Source organism: Cladophialophora yegresii, assembly GCF_000585515.1.
Source record: "Cladophialophora yegresii CBS 114405 chromosome Unknown aczIN-supercont1.3, whole genome shotgun sequence".
In the NCBI taxonomy this organism is placed as follows: Eukaryota; Fungi; Ascomycota; class Eurotiomycetes; order Chaetothyriales; family Herpotrichiellaceae; genus Cladophialophora; species Cladophialophora yegresii.
The window spans coordinates 3,505,916-3,530,898 of NW_006913047.1; the positions used below are offsets into that span (position 1 = coordinate 3,505,916).

Below are 24,983 nucleotides of genomic sequence, written 5' to 3' on the forward strand. Positions count from 1 at the left end.
GCTCAGAATGCTGGGCATAGCCCGGTATCATCTGCCCAATTTCGAAGCCCATTCTCCATTGCTCATGTGCTCTGGTGCACCACCTCGTTTACTCACCACCGCCGTCATCCCCACCGAAATCACCGCCACCACCGTCTTCGTAACCTTCCTGGCTGTGTCGCAGTTAGCATCAACGTCATCATCTCGAATAGACACGATGCCCGGATATTCCGGTTAGCCCGGCATGCATTGGGGAGACTCACTAAGCATCCTGTTCGCCGTCATTCATCGCGTCGGCCAGCAGCGCACCACCGAGCAAACCACCGCCCAACCCAAGTGCCGCGGCCCCTCCAGCGCCCATGCCACCACCACCCCTTCTCGGTGGTTGTCCATATCCTCCGCCGTAACCGCCATACCCGCCGCCATAGCCACCGCCATAAGGAGGGCCTCCATAGCCTGGGCCAGGGCCATAGCCGGGTCCAGGTCCATACCCACCACCGTAGCCCTGCGGCGGTCCGCCATAGCCGCCATAGCCACCTCCTGGTGGACCCTGCTGGTATCCACCCCCATGGACCGGGAATCCACTACCAGGCCGTGCTTGCTGGGGGTACGGACTCGAACTACTTCCACCGTGACTCGACGCCTTGCCCAGCAATTTGCCCAGAAATCCTTTCGACTTGCCGTGACTGCTGTCGGGTCGCGGCGGAAGTTGACTCGACGGTGAGGTGGGCGCGCCAGGGTATCCGCCTTGAATGCCCTGTGGCTGAGGTCCGCCACTACTGCCTCCACCGGCACCGTAGTATGAATCGGCATGGCCGCGACTGCTCTCTTCCGCCTGCAAGCGCCGAGCCATCGCCTCATCCGACTCTTGAGAAGAGCCGGCATTCTGGCTCGTGTTGTAGGGATTGTTGGACTCTAGTGGCCGCTTGGTGTCAGAGGCGGCTGGCGCATTGCCGCCGGCCGAATACCCCGGTGGCGCGCCGGGAGGGGCCTCGTCGTCGCCGCCAGGAGCAGGGGCGGTGGGCTTCTCCCATGTCGACTGTTTCGTGTGGAGGTTGACGTAGAACCTGGAGCGCACAGTGTGTGTTGTTAGCCAGGTTGAATCGCGATGAGAGCGACAAGACAGGATCGCGGCCGAAGGTGGATTGGTAACCATGAGGCTTCCGTCACATACCATTCTTTGTACTGGTCGTTGAATACAGCTTTCCAGCCGCTCGGCACCTGTGGCGGCGGTGGGCCGGTAGGAGGCGCGTAACTTGCCATCGACTGCAGGTGAGTTTCGGATAAATAGGGCACGACAAAGCAAAAATAGAGATGAGATGGAGATCAAAGAGTTGGTGATATAGGGAAGCGCAGGCAAGCCTGGTGAGGCAAATGCTCAGATCGCGGCACAGTGACGAGGGGAACCGGTTGGTTGGCGCATTAATGGAGGGGTCAATCCTTAAGAGCCACGCCTAACGAGCTGCCAGTCAACGTCACCGGAGCCTTCTTCAGTCCGGCGCGTCAAGCGTGGCGCAGCATCATATGTACGCACTCTGCCTCGCTTCCAGAACCGACCAGCCGCCAATGGAGCAAATCATTCACTGGGTGTTCACAGACGAACTTGGGTTCGTGACAACATTCCTGTCTTGGCACTTTGGCTCCGTAAGCTTACACAGTAGGCAGGCGGTCAGGACAAGCTACTCATTGCCGAACCACCTTTGATCGATTCTGTCCTGCCTCCGCCCTCTCCCCTGGCCAATATCGCCAGTCTATGCCGACGAGATAAATTACCACTGCGAGCTGAGATGATGTGGAAACTGCAGCAATGTACCGGACATACTGGCTTGTTGTGTTGTAAACGAAACCATGCACTAGGACACGGTACATGACAGCCGAGTACCTGGTGAAAAAGAAGTGAGGGCACTTTGAGGACGATCAATTCAAGCGGCGCTCAGGGTATATAATTGTGTAAAGTTGGTCTCAGTCATCTCATGTCTTTCATCATCCGCACAGCACTCTTTAGTCTGGAGAGGTGTGGATCAAAATCGGGTCATCACTTTTGCGTGACTTTACCTGGCGACTATCAGCTTTCTGGCTTCCTGCTCGCCAACACCCAGGGCGGTAACCAGGTAATCTACGCTCGCCTTTTCTGCCATCCGCCGGCGGACCTCCTTAAATCTCTGGTAACAATCCTCCATGACTTTGGCCCGCTTCCGCGTATCAATGGTCTTGATGCGCAGCTTGAAGATGCCGCTAACGGGACGATGATCGCTTGTGCGTACCTCATGGCGTCGATATTCGAGTTGCATGACACGCCCAGGTCCACGATAGAGGAGTCGATCGCACCACGCAGGCGCGCGCTTCTTCTCCGATGTGTCGTACCTGTCCGTTCCAACATCGTACTTGTACGTTGGCGCAAACGTGATGGGTAGCTCCACAAACTGAGCCAGACGAAATCCTGAGACACGACGACGAGAAACCATGATCTGGTCCCGCTCAAGCAGTTTGGCTAATTCATTGCGTTTGATCATCGCAATCACGGTGTCCCGGGGAATAGCGTCAATGCGGTAGTTCAGGTCGCCGTTGAGGATGCAGATCTCATGGTCAAGAATCTGAGTGCCGTCACCACCTCCGACATAAAGCGAACTTCGGGCATCTGCATCAGGCTCTGCGTCAAGGGCTTCAGCTTCGAGAATGCTTGCGACGTCGTTGTTTCGATGTGACGTATTTCTCTGGCCAGCTGCAAGGTGACAATTGACAAAGCACACTGAACTGTCGTCGAGGACGAAGCGCGTGACGAGCGCCCCTTTGTTGCCATAATGACCTTTCAAGCCAAGCTTGACGCTGGCAGCCTGCAAATTTCGCACATTGACTTGCTCCTCTTGTCTGATGAAGACACATTGGAATAGTCCGATCAAGCTCGAGGTATGCAGTTCCGAATAGGCATGATGAGCACTGGTGGATCGGCTAATCACTTTGCTGAGGTAGTCGCGCCATTCCCGATAGACTCGAGTCTGGTGTTGCTCCGTCTTGACCGTGTCTTTCTTCTTCCCAAAGCTGAAAATGCTCTTGGCCGTCACCGTCCGGTCCTCCAGGTCAACGACTTCTTGGAAGCCGAATACCAATATTTCCGGCGGATCGCTGGCATGGATCGCATCGGCAATGAAATCCTCCCTCAAGTCGTAGGGTGTAGACGCTCCAGCGTTCCACGTCACGACTGCGGCCCGCAACTCTCGGAATGAGCAATATTCCACATCGCGCTGCATCATCTCGCTTTCGATCCAGTCGTCCTCGAGCGCAGCGTCCCACAACCTCACGAAGTTGTCATGCCCTATTGTCACGACTTGCAATTGTTGAAGTGTCCAGACACTGCTTGGGTCGAACAGGAGCTGAGTCACCGGCCCGTCATGCGCTTTCCAGTCTTTCTGTGTTTTCCAGGGTAAACTGCGGGTGTCGTACACATAGACCATCCCTGTCTTAAAAGCTGCCCATAACTTCTCGCCAACGTATGCCAGGTTGTTGATTTTGTAGTCGCTGGCTTTGACGTTTGCAATCACAGAGAAGTCTTTGGTTGAATAGATGGACACTCGGCCGTCAATATGTCCGAAATATGCCCTTCCACCACCTTCATTCGAGTGAGTTCCACAGGTGACATCTCCATTGCCGGGCTGGTATAGTGCATCGGTCAGAGCAGCAAAGGTGCTTTCATTTCCCGGTTTGTATACCCGGATCTCTTTGCCCGAGGCATACCACAGTCTTCCATCGACCGCCATAGAGAATGTGTGACCCCTGGGGAGCTTGTGGGAGATGTGGCTATATTTGAGATTTGGCACTCCAGTCTCATCAGCTTTCCAGACAAACAGTTTTCCTTCGTCGTCGATGGTCCACAGGTCCCTCCTGTTGCGAAGTATCCGCACAATCTCACGGCGGTTATGTGATGAGTTCGTTGTTGTGACCGTGTGGGTCGCAACATCAACTTCCATCAGTTCTCCAGTGTTCATGCCGAGCCACAGTCTGGTGCCTTCCTGTGCTAGTTCGGCGGCCGGCTTGAATGCCATACCGGACACCTTGACCGTCTCACCATGGTTGATGCTCATGATCTGCTCCCCCGTGGCCATATCGAAGACCCGCGTGACATAACCGGCCGTACATAAGTACTGGCCACACACCTCGGCAAGCCGGGAATCTGATTTTGTGCCAATCTCCCACAAACTAGCTTTACTGTACGGAGGCCGCCTGTTGGTATGGGTTGCATCCGGATACTCGGATCTGGAAGTAGCCGGTTCCTCCAACGTCTCCTCAGTCTCGTCGGAATCGTCCGTTGTTGCCTGTGGGCCAGGTCGCCTAGCAACATCGCCACTAAAGGTCTGAGAACGGTGCGTAATGGGAGGGAGATCAACACTCGTCCGCTTCGGTGGCGGTGGGAAATGTTGGTCTACAGGCATACTCGGCGTGCGGGAGACGGGCTGGATTGTTGAGGGTTTCTTGAAGCGATCTGAGTTGGCGATGAGGCTTGGTAGAGGCTGTACAGGTCGGGTAGTGTGCTTGGACTCGTTCGAGGGACGTGGCGGAGGCTCGACAGCGCGTCTTGGGGGAAGACCCGGATGTGGCTCTTCTACAATCTTTTCGACATTTGGTGGAAGCGCACCGGAGAATCCAAGCGTACGAGCATCGCGAGCAGGAGTTGTCCGCGACGGCTGTGAAGGAGCAAACAGAGCAGGGGAAGGAGTGTGTCTTATCGTCTCAGAGACATGCCGCTGCGTTGGCTTTCCATTCACAAACCCTAATTCGCGAGGGTCTTTGGTAGGCTTTTCGGAAACCGTGTTTGCCCTAGCAGGTAGACTTGCTCCTTGGCTGGGTGGTCGCGGTTCGGGCTGTGAGAACCCAGCACTTCTCGCATCCATTTTCCCAAGTGTCGTTGGCATGTGAGAGAAACCCTGTAGTCGCGCATCTTTTGGCCGGCCAGAGAGAACTTCAGGAGGATTTGGAGTAGCATGGGCGGCCGGTGACGGTCGGTTTGGTGGTGGAAGAGACATCGGCTCAGGGCTCCGGGAGGGAGAGCTTTCGTCACTGCTTGGAGGTGTGCTAAAGGGAGATATACGCGCTTCGAAGGAAGGTCTCCGGGCCTCAGGCTGGAGAATGTTAGAGGTAGGCAGAGCAATAGTATTCGGCTTAAGTGGTATTTTAGGCTTCTCTGCGCGGTTGACTGGTGGCGGCAGTGCTTTGGGTTTCTCATCTTGAACTCCGGTGCCTTCTTGCATCTCTCCCAGCGCTTTCGTGGCGTCCGATCTATCACCACTGGGAGCCCGCGGAGCTGGTGTTGAGGACCGACTCGAGTGTTGGGATATCAGTTCGCGCACCTTGCCAAACGGGGTGTTGTCGACACGTTCTGGGGATCTTGAACTACTTCGGTCGAAGTAGGTCCGGGGAGGCGAACGGGGTGAGTCGACCTTAACCGAAGGCGTGAGTTGTGGGGAGGACTGCAATAGCATTGACATGGGCCGTCTATGCACCGGCTTTGGAGGCGATTCGGAGCCTTTGATCGGAGTTCGTGGCCCTCCATTATTGATGCTCCCCGCTACCCCAGACCATGGCGAGATGGGTCTTGGTATATCAAAAGAGGCTCGTTGTGGTGCAGCTGGACTGGCCCTGTCAACGGGTTTCAGTGCCTGCGGAGAGGGCGGTATGCTCCCTGGTGGAGGCTGGTTGACCTTGAGTCCCTCGAAGTGAGACCTTAGAGACGACACAGGTTTTATAGAAGCGGCATCTGTCCGTTCCTCCGTGTTCTGCGCCATTATCGATGAGTGTGTTGCACCCTGCGGGTTTGCGGAGCGGCTTCGAGGGCGTGGTTGTTAAATAACCTCCTGTCACCGCAGAAGTGACATTCTAAGCGTGTAGCAGAGTCTATGCTCGCACGAAAGGCGACATATGACCGCCCTTCCAGCCCGGCACATGTATAACCGTATACAAAATCACTTGACGGCCTCCGTCGGTCGGTCGGTCGGTCGGTTGGTAGGGCCCTGAGGGGTGAGACGGTGAGACACTCGAGCAGCGCGGGGACGCGGCGAAAAAAGAGGGTCGGGTGCAGCTGCGCGTCTGAAACGAGCCACTGCGGCGTCGAGGGGCGTATTGGACTTTGAACGATCGAGGGAGTAGCGTAGATGGCAAGGATAAAAGAATGACATTCAACAATAGGTGATAACACGAACAGTGATGGCACTCCTCTAGTTGTTGATATCTGATTGTTTGATGTTGATGGCTACGTATGCCTGCGGCAAGTGAACTTGCCTGCATCAGCCCAAACCACTCAGCATCTCAGCCAAGGCGGCTTCCGAAATCCGTACTTTGCCTGTCACCCACCTGTCGGGCCCCTAACCACGAGCTCCTGGTCAACCACTGGGGCTGCCGGTGCACCCAAGTTGGTGCTTTAGTCAAAAAAGGCCGGGCGGGGTCTGCAAGCACTTCACGGGCAGTCACGTGTTAGCTTCTTCGGCAACTAGTGCAACATCAAACTGCGCTGCAAACTTCTGGCATGTATGAGGAGTTCGGGCATTGCAACCGCACATTTTCTCATTGACAAAGCTGAGACTCCACCCCATTCGGCGAGTCACGATGTAGTCGATGCGATGGACAATATTACCGCCATATTCCATGTCCTTCGAACATTTGTCAATGAAAATTGCGCCTAAGAGTGAGGGAATTGTTACAGTATTGATAGGCTAGAGAGCGTGGAAGCTCTCAGCCATGACACTGAGCAGTGACCGCCGCTAACTTACAAATGAAGATCAATTTTGGAGCCCAGACGTCCATAATTCAAGGCCGACGGTGCGGCTCCGTGCAAATTCCCACCGATTCCTCAATCTCGGGCGCCCAAGAACTCTGCTAGCCGTTGCAAGCCTTGCAGATCGCCTGATAGTCTCCTCTAGGTCCTTGTCAACCCAACCACAAGTCGAGCTGCCCCAAAAATCGAGAAGCCACGCGTTGCCTGCTTTGTCAATCATAACATTTTCCGGTTTCGCATCTCCCGAGAAAATGCCTCTTTGATGCAGCTGAGCGATAGACTGCTCGATCTGTCGCTTCCAATGTTGGCGTTGGGCGGGGGAAGCATGACCAATGTTCACGTCGAGTAGATTCGTGCCGTCGACAAACTCTTCAAGCAATCCTACAATCTGACCTCCTGATATCACGAGACCAAAAAACGTGGGACACAGGGGCGACAGGGGTGATCTAACTCCCAGGTCTCGGATATTTGCAGGAGGATGTGTATTTCACGTTTGAGCTGGTCTTTCTTATCGCCAGTCGCTACTTTGAAGACGGAAACCTCGCCATTCTTGGAGACCTGGACAACTTTCCTCATGTGTAGATTTTTGACAAACTCTATTTCAAATGATGGAGTGAGGATCGGGACGGTTTCGGGCTCGAAGTCCACCGCCGAGGGTACACAGTCGGTCATGATGGCGGCCCTGGAAACGTCGTCCATTTCGACGGTGTCCAGCTTTCCGTTCGCAATGTGATATTGGAGGTAGAAGGTCGTTGGGTGCAGAAAGTCCTCAAGCGACGCTTGCCTGCCATTGGGCCGCGGGACTGATGCGGCAAGTGTGTACATACATAGTATGTTTGCAGATCGAGATGACAAGTTCTAAGAAATCCTCCAGGCATCGATCGAACACCATTTCATCAGGATCTTTCTCGGCCTTCTCGACTCTCAGGAAGAAGTGGGACACAATATCGCCGTCTTCTCGGCTCCCTGGCGTCCTTGTGAGAAGGACAAATCGTTTGTGGTCGTAATACAGCACCATGCCATGATCGTCTGGTTCTGTGAATACATCGCTTACTTCAAACCCGTCGGATTCGACTTCGAAAGGGTCATGTTCGAGGGGTTGAATCGAAGTCGACGAAGACTCGGCGCCGGTTTGCCGCCATCGCGAGCCACCAAGCAGAGTGTTATAAAGTTTCTGGGGGCACCGGTATTTCCCGAGCATAAAGAGCTGGTGAGTTCAAATAAATGTGCAGTTTCCGTGGGCGCAGAGTTTGATGACCAAAGCGTTTGAGGGGTAGTTATGTGTGTACTTCCTTACCTGGTTCAAGGAGCCCAAATAGGCTGTGAAGGGGCCTGCTCAGCTTCAGTTATAGGCGCTCGGCACATCCTCACGTTTCATTCATACAATTATCACAGTACAAGCACAGGCAGAGGACGAGGCACAATGACATTATGTGGTGGGCATTCTAAAGGCTATGAGGTCGTTATGTAAGAATGTTTGGTGGGACCCACCAGTGCGGATTTTATCTCCCTCGTTTGAGACACGTCCTCGAAGTATTTGATCGCGACTGAATCTGGAACCCCACCATGCAGTCAACATCTATCAAATACGGGCACATTCACGTGCATCAGGCCATGCCAATCTCAGCGAATGGGAGGTTTGTCCGGGACCAACTACCTCATAGACTTTGAGAGGCTCTGTCAACGGCCAGAATTTCCCTGCGCGACACAGAACATGATGTCATGATGAAAACATCATCGCGACAAGTGCCGGCAGATGGAAGCGCGGAGTGATGTTAAAGACAAGTGCTTCCTCCAGCAACACTTGAGTTGTCCAAGTCGAAACCCCTTCACCATACTCAATTCCCGCAGATACCACTTCACAGTCATCATGGCTCTCTCGCAAGCAGCAGGATTCGTCGAAAAGCTCATTGGCCACACAGGTGATGCCAACACTGAGCAGAACCTCACCAACCCCTCCAAAGATGCCGAAAAGTACGCCGACCCTTCGGGCGAGAAGATGAAGGCGTTGGTCTGGAATGGCAAGAACAGCGTGAAAGTGGTCGAGACATTCAAACCTGCCAAGATCGAAGACACAGATGTCATTGTCAAGGTCACTGGCTCGACAGTTTGCGGCTCAGATCTCCACCTGTACCATGGTGTTGTCGTCGAGCTACAAAAGGGCGACATCCTTGGCCATGAGTTCTGTGGTGTCGTCGACAGTGTCGGCTCCAAGATTAGCAAAGTCAAGCCAGGTGATCGAGTGGTGTGCAGTTTCCAAATCGCTTGCGGTACCTGCATGTACTGCCAGCGCAAACTGAGCAGTCAATGCGAGAAGACCAACGACAACACGATTGAGAATATCATGTATGGCGGTCGTACGGCAGGCATGCTTGGCTACTCGCATTTCACTGGAGGCTATGCAGGTGGTCAGGCCGAATACGTCCGTGTTGCTTACGGAGACGTTAACCTGCTGAAGCTGCCAGAAGACGTCCCCGACGAGAAGGGCCTTTACCTCTCTGACGTACTGAGCACATCCTGGAACGCTGTCGTGGATACGGGAGTTAAGGAAGGCGACGTCGTTGCCATCTGGGGTGCGGGTCCCATCGGTCAAATGGCCGCCGCGATGTCCTTTATGCAAGGCGCCCGACGAGTTATCATTATCGATGGCGGTGCCGCTTCCTGGCGACTCGATTTCGTGAAATCTAAGCTTCCCAAGATTGAGACTGTCAACTTCACGGATCTTCCTCGAGGCAAGAACATCGTTTCCGTCCTGAAAGAGATGGAACATGGAGGTCCTGATGTCGCGATCGAATGTGTCGCAGGCGAGTACGCGAAAGGATGGGCACATTACTTCGAGATCCTCCTCGGCGCCGAGACAGACACGTCCGAAATTGTCAATGAGATGATCATGAGTGTCAAGAACTTCGGCCGCTGTGGCATCACGGGTGTCTACGTGGGTTATACCAACCACTTCAACATCGGTTCTTTAATGGAGCGCGGTATTCGACTCATCGGTAACGGGCAGGCACCTGTACACCTGTACTGGGAAGATCTGCTCAAGAAGATCCAGGAAGGCAAGCTCGATGTGTATCAGATGGTCAGTCATCGCGTCAAGCTAGAGGAACTCGAGGAGGTCTATCGGCGCTATGATGCTCGTGAGAAGGGCTTGCAGAAGATATACGTTGAGACCAAGTTCAGTTTCCCACCCGCAGAAGGAAGCCCTCAGTTGACTACATATGGCACTGCATGATGGGCAAGATGCTTGGCTGGAAGATATGTTGACTGATCGTCGCGGGTGAGGTAGGTGCCCGCCTTGCATGGAAAGTCGTAGATGGCCACCAAATACCCGATAATCTCATCGTTCACGAGACTTAAGTGAACAATTCAAAGTTGCTCTGGCTTTTATTTTTGCAGCCAAGACGTCCCTGCAGTTATTGTGATCCCATCTGCCCCACATTTGGTGATGGCCATGCTCCGATCAAACCCTCCGCAAGTGAGACGAGCAGTGTAATTCTGCCACTTGTATGATGAGAGATTCTGTAATAGCTTGTTCATTGCCCACCCGCGGAGACTCCGAGCAGAAGGATTCCATACATCGATTATCTAGGACCTGGCGCACCTTTGTGGGGCCGAGAAAGGTGAATATGAACTGAAAGGCGTGGCGCTGAGGTGAAGACGGAGTTTCGGATTGATCGCACCACGCATCAACCAAGAACGACTGAGTTGCGACGGCGACTATGCAACGCCGGGCCTGCCAAGTTGGCGAGGTGCGGCCTGGTAGCAGCAGAAGCTATGGGCTGAGTGGAGGGAGGGAGGTGGTAAAGGACTTTTGCATACTGCTTCGTAATCGCAAATGTTTCAGCTCTTGGCTCGTTCACATACAGGACTGATTCGCAGCGCAATCGAAACGCCAAAGAAAACCAATTCAAGAACTTCCTGTCTCGACTGGCTAAATATTGGGTGAGGCTGGAGGCTCTGACAACACGGCGGGTTGAGGACTCGGAAGACCTCTTCTGGACTGTTGCATGACCGGCCACCAATCTGATAGGCACAGCTCGCGCATCAAGCCCGGTTGCTGTCCAAACATGAGATGCGTTAGCTTAACGAAGCCCGCTCAGTTGCAGGAAGCTATCTCTTTCGACCCTCGGTCTGGTCTCGACGACACCCTCGGGCATTGCCGATGAGCAGTAACAACAGCCACCACGGCTACAGTGAGCTTTACTCAGGGAAAGCACGTCGTCATTTGACAAATTGCGCGATACTAATCATGGTGTGGGAGAGTGAAAGTCAGCGACCATGGTAGCTTTAGAACGCCAACTGACTAAGCTCCTGCATGGCTCCTGCAGGAACCGACACAACACCAACCGAGTTAGGGATATGACAAGCCCAATCGTCGTCCAATAGCCGCAGAGTCGCCGAGCTCAGAGTGGTAATAGCAATGTCCTCAGTGGCCTGTCGCATGGCGCTTGCTGACTGTTCTGTGCCGGGTATTTGACATTCTGGGATCCAGACGCAGACGCTCCGAGATCAGACGGTATAAGTATGGCGAGGGAGAAGAACAATCAAAGATGGACAACACAAGACAGAGAGACACGATCCGCTCAGCAGGCTACCTCGATTCTACAACGAACTAAACACCTTCCAAGCCCTTCACCATGCCTCTCTCCACGAACGAACAGACCAACGAGACTGCAGCCAAATTGAACAAGACTCTCCGCGGAGCATTTAACACTCCTCAGGCCTTTAGACCAGGTAGGTCAGCCCCATCGTCCAAGAGGACCTTTCCACATACTGACCTCTTCTCACAGCCCATGCCAGAGGCATCCTCATCAACGGGACATTCACACCCACCTCCGAGGCCGCCTCTCTAAGCAAAGCACCGCACTTCAACGCCAGCTCAACACCCGTCACCACGCGCTTCTCGAACTCGACGGGCCTCCCCCAAATTCCCGATAACGCGGGCGACGCCAACCCGCGAGGCTTCGCCGTCCGATTCAACCTGCCCGAGAAGGACGGCCGGCGCCAGCACACCGACATCATAGCCCACTCGACACCCTTCTTCCCCGTCAACTCGGGCGAGGACTTCCTCGCCCTGCTGAACGCCATCGGGGCGTCTTCCGCGCCAGATGCGCCCAAGAACCCCTCCCCGATCGAAGCCTTTCTGGGCAATCATCCCGCGGCACTGGCCTTCGTGCAGGCACCGAAACCCACCCCCTCCAGCTTCGCCACGGAAAAGTACTTTGGCGTCAACGCGTTCAAACTCGTCTCTGCGGATGGCAACGAGACGTTCGTCCGCTGGCGTATCACTCCCGACGCGGGGGAATCACACCTGTCTGACGAAGAAGCCAAGGCCAAGGATGCGGCGTTTCTGCACAACGAAATCCAGACGCGCATCATCGACGGAGGCGCTTCTTTCACGCTCTGGGCTCAGGTGGCGAATGAAGGAGACCAAACCAACGACCCGACTGTCCGCTGGCCGGATGATAGGAAACTTGTGAAGATGGGCACGATCAAGGTGGACGCCGTGGCCGAGGATAATGACGAGAAGCAGCGAAATATCATCTATGACCCGGTGCCGAGGGTCGATGGTGTCGAGGCGAGCGATGATCCGGTCATTGATGTGAGGGCGAGTCTGTATTTGATTTCGGGACGCGAGAGGAGAGCTGCTGAGCCGCACCATTGAGGTGGCCGGGGGAGGCGAGGGAGTGATGAACATGTAGAGTGAAGGGTTGTCTCTGCCTTGTTCAGATGGACTTCAAATCTTTCGTCCCCCAACTCAAACCTCGTAAACCATGCCCACTGCGTTCGTTGACGAGTGCCATTGTAAGTGCTCGAGTGATATCATAACATGTAGCTCTGCATAAACATATGCCGTGTAGTCGCAGTATCGACTCATCAGTCACATCAAGGATCAAATCAACTCGGAGTCCCTCTACCGTTCGAATGTGCCCGAGTTTGTTTACTCGAATCTCGTCACTTTCACTGATCATTTCGGCGAAACAATCAGTCCCATTCCAGCTCGCCCACCTCATCTCACGTCGCGTCACCTCTCAGGGCCTTAGCTAGATCGAATACTCGCCACACGGCCAAACCTGGTCTCTCATCCACATGCCCTCTATCGAACACTTCATCCCACCTCCCTCACAACCAATTCTGTTCTCCCGCCGTCACTTCTGATCCCTACAACCAATTCTGCCCCCTCGTCCTCCTCGCCTCCTTCTCCCCCTTATACAAACCCTTCTTACTCGTGGGGATGCCCATGCCAATCAAACTGTTCATGACCATGACGCCCGCCTCGACACTGTCCACGACATTGACGGTACGCCGCCCATCCTCATCACGCACAGCATCTTTGGCCGCGCGCATCATCTCCGTCATCCCGGCACACCCGAGCAGGATCGTATCCGCGCCCTTCATGACGAGCGCCCTCGCGCAGTGGGCGACGCGTTTGGCGACTTCCTCCTTGGGCCGGGATTCCAGCTCGAGCACGCCCAGGTGCGTGGCCTCGGACCCGACGTAGAAGTGAGTCATGCCGTACGCGGCGATGTCGTCGTCCTGCTTGATGCGGCTGCGCTGGGCGGTGGCGACGATGCCGAACCGCCCGCCCAGCATGCGCGCGACGTACACGCTCGCCTCCATGATCCCGATGACGGGGACGTCGTAGGACTCGCGCAGCGCGTCGATCAAGGGATGCTTTGAGAAGCACGCCACGAGCAGGCCGTCGTAGTTCTGCACCGTCTCGCCGTTGGGGGCCGCGTGCTTGGCCAGATCGCGCAGAACGGCCTCGGTCGACATGATGGCGTCCGTCGTCGACTCAATTGCCGTCGGCGCAGGGTAGGGTGCCGTGTACCCCGTCAGTTCGACGTTCGGGGGCAAGTTGGGCCGCAAGCTATGCAGCATCGTCTCGGTCATGGAGCGCGACGAGTTCGGGTTGATCAGGAGGATCTGGTGCGGGCGGCCGCGTGGCGGCGACGTGATGGGCGTGGAGAAGGGGGATTTGGCGCTCGTGGGCCGTGCGCTGGGTCCACCACCGTTCGTGGAAGGCATGGAAGGCATAGGGCCAGAGCTAGGGACAGCGCCACCGCCGCCTCTAGACACAGGCCGCGACGATGACGAGGACATGCCTCCTGCTCCTGCGTGGCCTGAATGTTGCGCGAAGAGAGGCTGAACGCCCTGCGAGGGCGGCGAGTTCCCCATCGACGGCATCGGCGGCGGCACGACGGTGATGGGGTAGTTCTGGCTCTGGCCGACGGTGCTGCTTCGGGACCGCGAACCGCTTGGCCCGTGGTCGATGAATGGGTTCCCTGCTGGATCGCCGGCCTCGTTGGTGGGCGACTGGGGTGGTGGGAAATACTGGCTGGGAAAGCGGGCGCTATAATTGTTGCCGCTTGGCTGTTGGTGTAGACTTTGCTGCTGCTGCTGATGACCCTGGAGCGGCGGTGACTGGCTGGTGGGTGGGGGAAGACCTCCGTAACTCCCGTTACTACCGCCGCCCGGGCCACCGCCTGACGTGACACGTTGATAAGCAGCCATGGCGGAATCGGCCTCCAGCTGCTGCTCGTACGAGTAGTCTGAAAAAGATAGGTTGTCCTGCAGTTGGGGTTGGCGAGCCGGAGACGGAGACCTAGAGCGAGATGCGCCGGGCCGGAGAGACAGAGGATGATCGCCGCCTCCTTGGAGTGGTGGTGATTGTGATTGACCTGTATTAGGAAATGTGCTGGGAGGAGAATGTGTTTGTTGTCGCGAAATGGAGATGTCGGCAGCGTACGAGGAAGGTGCTGCCATTATTCTGCGGGACTATTGGTACAGTAGGGTGTGGATTTTCGGCCGACTTTCGACACCCACGCCCGGCGGAGATGCCAGATACAAGGGGGTCAGGATAAGCGAGGTTTTCGCCTGCAGCTACGAGGTACCCCCTCGTGCCTCTCGCAGCAGGCAGCGGCCCTTGCTGCGTGCTTCTGGTCTGCTTGCACCTGGGCAGGGCGGTGCGTTGCGTTTGTCGACGACTCGTAGCTCGTGGCTCACGTCCAAGCCTGTTTTATTCTCCGAGACGCCGGCCTAGAGACCAATAATGACGCCTACGATGTGCGTGGGCTTCAGGGGTCAGGCAGGGGTGGAGCGTGGAGCGTGGAGCGCGGTGCGTGCCAGAGCGTGGATGCGACACCGGCAACGCAAAACCGACACAAGACACAGGAGGCGCAGTGCAGCGTACAAGATTTCGGGAAGCGACGTGCGAGGAAAGAGATCGAGGGTAGAAAAGAGGTCAAACTTGGCTTTTCTCGTGATGAAGATCGATATCGACCTCAGATTACAGTGCTGACCGACATTAAATCCTTCGATCGTCTGTCAGGCAGGTGGCCGTAACCTGTGAGGGAGTGCCGTGTTGCACTTTAACTGAGTGCTGTGCGTTCCGACAACTTCAGCCCCCAATCTTAACTAGCTGGCTGAATAGGGCTAGCACTGCAGTGAAACTCCGGCGCTGGCAGTCTATATTTGGGCGAGCATGGCGCCCGAGGAGCAAGGCGTGGCTCGCGTGGTTGGTCAAGGTGAAGCCAAGTTCCGCCCATTTTCCCATGCGGACACATGTCAAAGACTGAGACGGCATGCCTCCTCCATGCCTGCCGGGCTCCTACAGTACACGTTTATACTGTATTGCCGTGCCGTGCGGTGCGTCCACGGTCCACAGTACTCTCACACTACACCGTGGGCGACCACGGCATCAGAATGGCCAAGCGCGCGATTGTCAGGATCAGGGTCGTACTACCTACCTACACATATACCTCTTCAGAGGGAGTGGGGATTACTATGCAGACAGAATACAGATGCGCAAGTACAATGTATCCGTCGCCAAGGGGCAACTGTATCGTGGACTGCGACGCTCACAGCAACTCTTGTTCTACCACGGTGGGTGCACCGCCGCTCATAGCAACGCCGGCTCCACCACGCCCGTCTGCTCGACAATGATGCCATAATGTTCAGTTCGACGGTGCTTCTGGAACGCAAACACCTTCTCCTTCCCCCTCCGACACATACCCAGATCAATCTCCGCGACAATGAGTTCGTCTTCTTCGGTCTTGGCTTCCACGACGACCTCGCCATCACAGTCGACGATACAACTACCCCCTATCAACGGATACTTCCCATCCTCGACACCACACTTGGCCACGTTGATACTAAAACAAGCATTCGCATAGCTATTATACGTGACGCACAGCTTGTTGTGGAAGAGGGCCTCCTCTTTGGCCTTCTCCTTTGTCGACACTTTCTTGCTCGTCCCCAGCAGTTCAGGCGCCCATGCCGTCGTGTTGTATCCGCACAGCACGAGCTCCGCGCCTTGCAGGCCGTACGGCCGCCACGCCTCGGGCCACCGTCTGTCATTGCAGATGAGCATGCCGATGATGGGATCCCCTTGGCCGAGCGTGTCGGGCTCGTTGGGCTTTGCGCCTGATTTTTTCCCCACAGCATTTGGAACCAGGCCTGGGGCCCGAAACGCAGGAAACCCCAGATTACCCGGCAAAAAGTATCGCTTCTCCAGCTGGTTTGTGGCGTCTTTGCGCTCGTACGGCTCAAAGGTCCCGGGCAGGTGCACCTTGCGGTACTTTGAGATGACGCTGTCGGCCGCCGCGGAGTAGTAGACCGCCGTGTTGTAGTGGACGTGTTTGCCTGTGGGAGATTCCGGCGCGTGCTCCGCGTACCCGATATACATGTCCATCTTGAACTCGCGGGCTTTGTCGAACAAGGGCTTCAAGTTGGCCAGCTTGGTCGGGTCCCCGCCGGCCTCCTGCTCGTTCTCGAAATATTGCTCTAATTCATCCTCTTCCAGGATGTGCCTAGGGAAGAACGTCACGGGCGCGATCTCGGGATACACGATCAACTTGACGCCCTGTTGATGTGCGTCCTCCATCAACTTGACCATTCGGCCCATCGCCTCTGATCGCGGGGTGTCGACATGGATGGGTCCCAGCTGGGCTCCTGCAACGATGACCTTGCGGTCGGACTCTGCTGTGTGGCCTGCACTCGGCCCGTGGACTGAACCCATGGCCGCGAACTGTCAATATTGAGACGATCAGGTCGAGCCGCTGAAAGACCTCAGTCACAGCTAAGATCCTTTGTGCCGGCGTTGAACGATTCTTAAGAACTGCAGAACCCAGAGACCCTGGACGCCGGCGTTGAGCGACCGTGAAGCACACTCAGATCTCCATGGTTGAATGCTCGTACCGCACAGCACAGCTTCAAATACTCTTTCGCTGTACGGAGTACCGCCAACACACTTCGTCCCGGCAAGTCCCCGAACCATGCTGCGTGGCCCCCACCGTCGTACCCGATCTGTTCGGTTCGTTATCAATACCGCAACCGCAAACCGGCACACACATAGCGACGCTGTTATCCGCACCATGTGGGTTTACAAGGACATCAACGCCTTGCAAGTATCGGCCGCTGCGGGCATCAGCGCCGCCGTTGGGAGCCTTGCGAAAGTTTCGTGCCTCCACATTGCGATAAAAAGTCCGTGGATAAGGACAACCTCGATTTATCAAGATGACTCAAATATCGGTACGTAAATCTAGGGGTTGTCTCCTATTTGATTCTCTCGGTGTCGGTACGGCCGGGAGATACACAACTAAACCTGATATTGATCTTTCGATCTGACTTCGCTTCTGTCTTGGGCGGCCGTGTTGCGTTGACGTACCGAGCAAATATGGCCATTCGGAACATCATGCTGTCGTCGCTCCTCGCACACCCGATACTAACCATCTTCCTTCTCCCCGTTACCCTGGTCGTGCTGCGCTCGGTGTACCGTATCTCGCCCCTCCATCCGCTCTCTCACATACCAGGTCCGCTTGTCCCTCGACTATCGTCACTATGGCTCACTTACCACGCATGGATCGGCGACGAGGCTTCGGTGGTTGATGCGCTGCATAAGAAATACGGCACGATCGTCCGCAACGGGCCCAACAGCGTCGACATCTCCGATGGCGCAGCACTGGCCACCATATACACCGAACGTGGCGGGTTCGCAAAGACCAAGTTCTACGAGAACTTCGCTCTCCCGGACGGCGTGCACATGCACAACTCGATCTTTTCCGAGACGGATCCCTTGACGCGAGCGCCTCGCGCAAAGGCCGTGGCTGTTCTGTTCTCCACCTCAAACCTCAGACAGGGCCAAGACCTCATCTATGCATGCGTCGACAAGTTTGTGGCCCGGTTGGCTGAGGGGAAGAAGTCGAGTCAAGCACGGGGCAGCGCCCCTTTGAATATTCTCAACCTGACGAGAGGGTTGGCCGTCGACGCGGTCTCGTCGTATCTGCTCGGCAAGAGCTACGGAGCTCTAAGCGAGGACTCCGACCAGAACAAGGACGAGAAGAGAGCGGTGCGAAAGGAGTTGGCTGAGCCAATGAGCGCGGCCGGCATGGTCGACACCTTCGTCGCGGTCGGCCGCTTCTGGTACCTCCCCAGTTGGCTATTCAAGCTCGTCGAGTCCTGGGACGCATGGTGGAACGCAGACGAGGAGGTGACGCATAGTCTGGCGCGAGTGGACGACTTCGTGGCCGGAGTAGTGAAGGATGCGGAAGCCAGTATCAGTGCCAACGCTGCACAATGGAAGGACAAGGCGACGGTCCCCGCCACTCCTAACCATCCTTTGACCTCGTATCCAGCTCGGCTTTTGCAAGCGGGCTTCAACTCCTCCGAGACGCGGGCTCAATGCAAGGACCTCATCTTCGCAGGCTCGGACAGCACCGGGATGAATCTGGCCACCATCCTCTTCATGCTGGCGAAGCATCCCGAATGCTACAGGAAAGCAAGAGACGAAATCCTGGCTAGTAAACCGGGCTTTGACGAGCTTCAGTCTCTACCGTACCTCCGCGGGGTCGTGAAGGAAGGACTGCGCTTGTCTATGGCGAACCCGTCACGTCTTCCTCGCATCGTCCCCCCAGAAAGCTGGACCTTCAAAGACACCCATTTCCCTGGTGGTACGGAAATCAGCTGCACGCCGTATTCTCTGCATCTGAATCCAGAAGTGTTTCCCGACCCTTTCGGCTTCAAGCCTGAGAGGTGGATTGACCCTTCTGAAGAGATGATGCGGGACGCCATCCCCTTCGGTCTGGGTAGTCGACAGTGCATTGCCAGGAACCTGGCGACGGTGGAGCTGTACTGTGCGGTGGCCAGAGTTATCGAGGCTGGTATACTGCAAGGAGCCGTGACCGTGAAGTCCGAGATTGAGATTCTGGAATGGTTCAACAGCAAGGTCATCGGGGAGCGGATAGACTTGGTCTGGCAATGAGAATACATTTGTTCAATGACGCGGACATGATGCCAGGAACTTGGTTCTCTCCCTATCTTTGTGGACCCCAAAGTACAGGCTAAGATGAGAGGAGGATTGCGGTCCACGCACGCTCTATCTCGGTCGTGGCGCTTTGCTGCTTGAAAATCGCTTCCAACATCGATTCAAGCCTGCTAGCCATCTCATCACAGTCCTACCAATCCATGCCCCCGATGGTCGCCCGCTGTTCACTCTAGACGGAAGAGGTACAATGGAATAATATCAGACTTCAGAATAGCGAAATAACTCGAAAAAGCCTCAACATGCAAGACCAACCGTTGTGGCCAAGTCTCTTCAGACCTCGCAGCAGTATTCGAGCTTTCATCCCGAATTACTCTGCTGCTGACTCAGGTAACACAGCCTGTCCAGACCAGCAGTCCACCTAAGAAGACGTTTAACACACGCTCCCAATAGGACTCATTTGCTTGTCTTTGCAAGGTCAACTGCTCATGTTGCAGGTCCCACCACCGTTGAGATTCTGATATTTCATGACGCGCTGCCTGAAATGATTCGGTCATGACTTCGACACTCCTATGGTATGCTTTCAGGCACTCGTGAACAGCACTGATCGCCGCCGTCGCTGCGCTGAGGTCGGCTTCAGGCACGGGTCCCAGATTGACCGCGTACTGAAACCAACTTGCTGATGCCGTGAGAATTTCCAGGTTCTGCCTCAACCCCATGTGTACACTCTGGGTGTCATCCAGGGTCTGTCCCATCAGGTCTAGTGTCAAGAACGAAAAGTTGGGGGACCTCGCAAGCTCGTTTGTCTGCGATTTCATGGTGACTGCGCGGCGTTCGGCTCTTACACAGTATTGTTGCAGCCCCCGTGCCGTGCTCCATAGCCTAGCCGCCTTATACATCAGGGCCGAGGGCTGGTCGGTCGGTATACTTGTCCTCGTACTCTTTCCAGTTGATTCAATATTGCGACATATCTTGACTCGTTTGTGCCTTGTAATTACAACTTTCATGCTCTCTGCTTGTGCATCGCCGGCAGGGGCCATTTTGCGAGGGGGGTCCGTGAAGGGGCAGCCAAGTTCCATGCCGTTATCACCCGAGCACGTCATCGATGGTGGGAGAAGATGGAGAAGGAGCAGGACAGCGTCGAGACTTCTGACTGGTGAAGACTATCCCACGGACTAGGAAAAGTAACAGCTGCGGTAGAACAAGATGCTGAAGGGTGATCTGATATGTGTATTCACTGCTGAATACAGAGGTATGCTTGCGAAAGACATGAGGAACAGGGGACGTGAAGAAGTGCAAGGACCGTGGTGGATTCCTGGGTGGCAGCTGGCGCAGTCCACGTTGAGCTTGCCGTTGACATTGAAGCAGGAGTGAATGCCATATCAAGGAGCATCGGTGCAATGTACCCCCAAGCACAGAGGCAGAGTGAGAATATCTATCAGAGGCAAGCTTGAGGCCCTGAACGCAGTGCCTAGAGCTGGGCCCAGTCTATGGTAGATGTCTTGCTTTCGCCACCATCAGATCTGTACATCTGCGGTCATTGTTCCTTGTTCCTCACCGACACGTCCCATTCAACTCTCAGAACCTCCTGAAGAGCTTCCTTATCAGCGATAATCATCTCCATATCCCATGCCTCTATGTCCCATGATCCATCCCAAAGACTTCTATCATGGCTCCCTTCCCTCCTGATAGCCCGCCTTCCCGCGCCACGAACAACCCATGATCTTAGCGTGAGTTACTCACTCATTCCACGAGTCCATTCGGCCTCCTCACCAAACGCTGCAGCGGCGCCGCCGCCAGGTTTACCAGCTCCAACAATCCACAAATCTCACGCACATTGACGGCACGCTGCAACGCAACAACTGCTTCATCGTACCAATCGGGCTTCCGTTCTCCAACCACGCTTTCACACGTAGTCTCTAACCTGGCCAGCAAGACCTCAGCCTCGCTTTTGACTGTCTTGAAATCGGCGACATGCTAACGATTGGCAGCCAACAGCGTCGTCGTTGTATCCATCACCTGATGGCACGTTCGGGGTTGCCCAGGCTCCCTCATCCGTGCGAAGAGCTCCCTCCACTGTGCTCCGTATGTCGACAATCGAGACCCACAGCAGTCATACCTGGCTCGTAGGCCGGTTATCTCGGCGTGCAATCTTATTCCGCCAGCCTCTGAAACTGTGGCGGTTGCTGATGCTGGTGTGGGTGGGAGTGCTCGGCTTGATGCTCCTACTGGGTCCTTCTGCCCTTGGTTAGTGCCGAAGGGTACGGGTTGAGGATGGATAGTACATACCTCTGAACCACTAACCCGGTCGTCTTGATCTCGCTGTACACGTATATTCTGCGCACTGTCACGCTGAAGCTCCGAGCTGGGTGGACTGTTGGTACTGCGACTCATGTTGGAGCTTGAGAAGTGTTGATGTTATCGATGGCGGTGTTAGAGCTCCTTTTCAGGCTTCGTACAGAGTGGTGAGAGGCGTTTGTGCATGTAGTTGGAAAGTGAAGCTTGAGCAGGACAAACCCCTATAAGTACCCAAGCACAAATACCTGCAAGACCTGCAGCTAGAAATAGCATAGGAAAGATCCTGACTGCCCTTTTGTGGATCTGGACTTCTCATACATAGACAGTACGGCCTGACTGTCTTATTGCTGGAGCTTGAAGGAAATGGGGAGACCCGACTCCGCACAGCGACACCTGTCTAAGACAAGGGCCGCATGGGGTGATGAACATGGACAACACAAGACACGCACTGGCCTGGCAGCATATTCCGTGATTAACCCCGAATTCCACTTCGGCAAGTTGCTGGATGTAGTCTGCCTGATAGGCCAGCAGCGCATCGTGAGTCAAGGTCCCACGGGGTTCACTGCCACCAGACCACGGATACAGCAAAGCACTGTACGTGCACCAGTTGTGGCAGCCTTGGGCTTCCGCTGCAGTCCGGGTAGGCTCGCCACTATCATAGCCAGTGGCGGTCTGCTGGTATGGAGCGCTTGAATCGACCCCGGGTCACCCTTCCGGAGACAGTTATCGCAGTGTTAGCCATTGAAGATGTTCCTGAATATTCAGGCGGTCGGGTATGCTCAAGGCCGCCCAGGCATTTGATCGCATAGCCGGTGCGGGAGTTATGGATAAGGCGGACAGTGTGCGTTGCGCATACGACCGCCTGTTCTTAGCCGGACTTCGCCAAAATACCCAGGGTTGATGGCATTTTATTGTTTGAGTACTGGCATCAGATTGACTTTTTTTTTCACTCCGAAGCAGACAGATCAACTCCAGACAGGTAGAAGGCGTGACCACTGAGACAGCGTCATGTTGAAGAACGCACTGGGCTTGGTGAATCTGTAGTGGAAGTCCCACGGTCGCTTCGGTGCCAATTGAGTTTGCTGGCCTCCTGCGGCGAGTTGCTGTGCCAGTGAGGCTCCCATAGTGTGGATGTCCTCTTGCGCACATTACTGTACTACCTTGGAACAGCCACATCCCACTGCCCTCTTGGTGGGAATCGGTCCAGCTCAGTATCGGGTTAACACTTCGTTGACGAGCTTCTCTCCTGGAGGTGGAATGATGTCTGCATGATTGAAGCCCTTCAAAACATTACGGACCTCAATCCATTCCGTAAGCCCCATTTGTCGAACCTGAATGGCAAGCCTGCATTGGAACCACCGAGCGTCATCCTGGCTATAGTCCTCGGGCTTCTCATTACCCTCTCCAGTATTCTGCAGGTGGGAGAGTGTTGCTTGGCGTCCTCGCTGCTTTGTCAATAGTATTGACCACTCAGTGTGGGCGCCAATGAAGAGAGCCCAGACGCGAGCATTCTGGTACTTCGAGGAGTCGAGGTCGTGCTCGAGCGCCGCCCGGAGCTTCCTTAACAGTGTCGGGACGACGTCGAAGAGATCTACACCACAAATCTCGACTTTGTAGCTAGTGTGATGGGTCCAGATAAACTCGGCAAGGATTAGATACTGCTGGACGTACCAGCACTGAACGTCCGAACTGTCTCGTTTGGACTTTTCCCCGTTACAGCAAGTTTGTTCGCTGGCCTGGCGCACGGCATTCAGATAATGCTTGATCATGCGTCCTTGCTGCACTGATGCTGTTGTTGACAACCACAGCATTATCAGTGGCGAGACAGGCATCCCCCTCACTCCAAAATATAACCAAGTCTGTAGCGTTGTCCGCCGTGAGACGAAGAAAGCCCTCAGGTCCGCGCCCTCAACGCAGTTGTCAAGGCCTTCTTCTGCTTCGGCCCTGAGAGCCCTCCAAGGTGGAAGAGAGTTGAGCTCCTTAAGCGCTGAAGCCCAAAGAGCTTGCATGTTCTTGACTACCCAACCATCAGGCTCTACTTCAAATGTGAAAGGGCTCATGAAGATGGTGCACACCTGGCTCTCACTCCACAAGGCGTACTGTAGGAGGGTGTACTCAATTGTCCCATACATTCGTTGACGCTCTTGGAACAGGTGTTGCAGCACCCTGGCGTGCGTAGCAGCGGCTTGTAAGTTCTGATCCACGATCTCGGCTTTATGGAGCATAACGATCTGAAGAAGAAACAGGTCACTCCACCCATGACTGTCGTTATTGAGCAGCTTCACACGGAGCTGCTGAATACTGCGAAGACGGTATCGCATGGCCAATGGTCGTAAACTCGGACGAAGCACTGCCGCAACCGTCGCTGCGCGAGCAACAAAAGCACTTGCGAGGTCCGGATGCTGCAAAGTCGAAATGCAGATGGACCAGTCCAGCCGAGCGCTAGCAGAGCTGACCCATTTCCGAGAGGGTACGTGGTACTGGGCCGGTAGAGTGTAGTCTCGGTAGAATGCGATGACCTCGTTGATCTGTGGATCAATCTTAATTGCATATGCACAGAAGGGGTCTGAGTTGCCCGCGTGAACCAGAAGAGGTTGCACGGAACGATAACGCGAACCGTGAGAAACGGCTAATCGGCGGCCAGTTGCGCCGTCCCCTTCGACTGATGCTGAGGAGGAGGTGTCGTCTGTGGGACATTCAGAAGGCGGCCTTGTCTGGCGGCCACGGCCAGGAAGGGGGATTTTGTCTGCAAACTGTCCTCTAGAGACAGCGGTGATATCTCGAAGACGCTCAATCTTTTCTTTCCTCCGCCGCTTGTGATAGTTCTGGCGAACATGCGAGAGCACCTCGGAATGGTGAGGTGAGTTCCCTGTGACGCTCAAATCGACGAACATGAATTTCTGGGCATATGTCGACTCATGATGACCAGAAGTAGCGGCCATTTTCGGAAGACCTCAGTAGGACAACTTCGGCTTCGACCTGGGATAGATGCAAGGGCTCCAGGTGGCGTGGCTTACGTGATCGACGAGAAGCCAAGTTCGAGCATAGGGCTGAAATAGGAGTACTGTACCCTGCTTTGTCGAGGACCATCAAAAGTCTTCTGAGCCACAGCAAGGTGACGTCCCAATCGCTGCTGACAGAGCGTGCAGATTCAGCGTGGAGAACTTCGGAGCATCGCGGCGGTATCGAGACCCGTTCCAATTAGTATCATGGGGCGGTCATAGATTACACAGTGATTCAAGTCGGTCTTCTTGACGCCAGAGCAGAGTGCGTTGAACAAAGCGGATATGACTCGAGAGCAAAGATGCTACACACGGCTGGAGATCTTGGAGAGGTTTATGCAGAGAGTTGAACTTGGATTTTGTTCCTGGTGGAAGCCACCTAAGCCGCCCTCGTGCCTTTCCCGTGCTCACATACGGCACTTGAGAAGGAGCATCTGCATAGCTGGTCTGTTATTACATAGCCAATCGGGAGCCACCGTCGTGATGCGCCCTTTCAGGGGCATGAGTGACGAGCAGGAGACTTCCTGTGAACATGCAACCTGTTCCCACCCGCGAAGCGAACCAACCACCAGAGGTTCGCCTCGCCCATTTCGCCTCAGCATGGTCGTCAACATTGCAAAACAAAGTAAAACAGATGCACCACCATTTCGTACCACGTTGAGCAGAAGCATGCCATCGC

At 55.1% G+C, this 24,983-nt stretch overlaps 9 protein-coding genes across 9 annotated transcripts; 3 read left to right on the forward strand and 6 right to left on the reverse strand.

Annotated features, from left to right (window-relative positions):
- Positions 1–241: 241 nt before the first annotated feature.
- On the reverse strand, positions 242–1,242 carry A1O7_05008 (uncharacterized protein; the record flags this gene model as incomplete). Its single annotated transcript, XM_007759018.1, has 2 exons — positions 242–1,046; positions 1,154–1,242. 2 exons carry the CDS (start codon positions 1,240–1,242, stop codon positions 242–244), a joined length of 894 nt encoding a protein of 297 aa, XP_007757208.1.
- A 788-nt stretch (positions 1,243–2,030) lies between these two features.
- Positions 2,031–5,756, reverse strand: A1O7_05009 (uncharacterized protein; the record flags this gene model as incomplete). The annotated part of the gene is made up of 1 exon (XM_007759019.1): positions 2,031–5,756. One exon carries the CDS (start codon positions 5,754–5,756, stop codon positions 2,031–2,033), a length of 3,726 nt encoding a protein of 1,241 aa, XP_007757209.1.
- Positions 5,757–7,144: 1,388 nt separating this feature from the next.
- Positions 7,145–7,943, reverse strand: A1O7_05010 (uncharacterized protein; the record flags this gene model as incomplete). The annotated part of the gene is made up of 2 exons (XM_007759020.1): positions 7,145–7,526; positions 7,570–7,943. 2 exons carry the CDS (start codon positions 7,941–7,943, stop codon positions 7,145–7,147), a joined length of 756 nt encoding a protein of 251 aa, XP_007757210.1.
- A 669-nt stretch (positions 7,944–8,612) lies between these two features.
- On the forward strand, positions 8,613–9,974 carry A1O7_05011 (oxidoreductase; the record flags this gene model as incomplete). Its single annotated transcript, XM_007759021.1, has 1 exon — positions 8,613–9,974. One exon carries the CDS (start codon positions 8,613–8,615, stop codon positions 9,972–9,974), a length of 1,362 nt encoding a protein of 453 aa, XP_007757211.1.
- Positions 9,975–11,379: 1,405 nt separating this feature from the next.
- On the forward strand, positions 11,380–12,407 carry A1O7_05012 (catalase; the record flags this gene model as incomplete). The annotated part of the gene is made up of 2 exons (XM_007759022.1): positions 11,380–11,476; positions 11,533–12,407. 2 exons carry the CDS (start codon positions 11,380–11,382, stop codon positions 12,405–12,407), a joined length of 972 nt encoding a protein of 323 aa, XP_007757212.1.
- A 497-nt stretch (positions 12,408–12,904) lies between these two features.
- A1O7_05013 (uncharacterized protein) lies at positions 12,905–14,257 on the reverse strand (the record flags this gene model as incomplete). Its single annotated transcript, XM_007759023.1, has 1 exon — positions 12,905–14,257. The coding sequence occupies one exon, from the start codon at positions 14,255–14,257 to the stop codon at positions 12,905–12,907; it is 1,353 nt and encodes a 450-aa protein (XP_007757213.1).
- A 1,387-nt stretch (positions 14,258–15,644) lies between these two features.
- On the reverse strand, positions 15,645–16,763 carry A1O7_05014 (uncharacterized protein; the record flags this gene model as incomplete). The annotated part of the gene is made up of 1 exon (XM_007759024.1): positions 15,645–16,763. The coding sequence occupies one exon, from the start codon at positions 16,761–16,763 to the stop codon at positions 15,645–15,647; it is 1,119 nt and encodes a 372-aa protein (XP_007757214.1).
- Positions 16,764–17,420: 657 nt separating this feature from the next.
- A1O7_05015 (uncharacterized protein) lies at positions 17,421–19,004 on the forward strand (the record flags this gene model as incomplete). The annotated part of the gene is made up of 1 exon (XM_007759025.1): positions 17,421–19,004. One exon carries the CDS (start codon positions 17,421–17,423, stop codon positions 19,002–19,004), a length of 1,584 nt encoding a protein of 527 aa, XP_007757215.1.
- Positions 19,005–22,510: 3,506 nt separating this feature from the next.
- Positions 22,511–24,244, reverse strand: A1O7_05016 (uncharacterized protein; the record flags this gene model as incomplete). The annotated part of the gene is made up of 1 exon (XM_007759026.1): positions 22,511–24,244. The coding sequence occupies one exon, from the start codon at positions 24,242–24,244 to the stop codon at positions 22,511–22,513; it is 1,734 nt and encodes a 577-aa protein (XP_007757216.1).
- Positions 24,245–24,983: the final 739 nt, after the last annotated feature.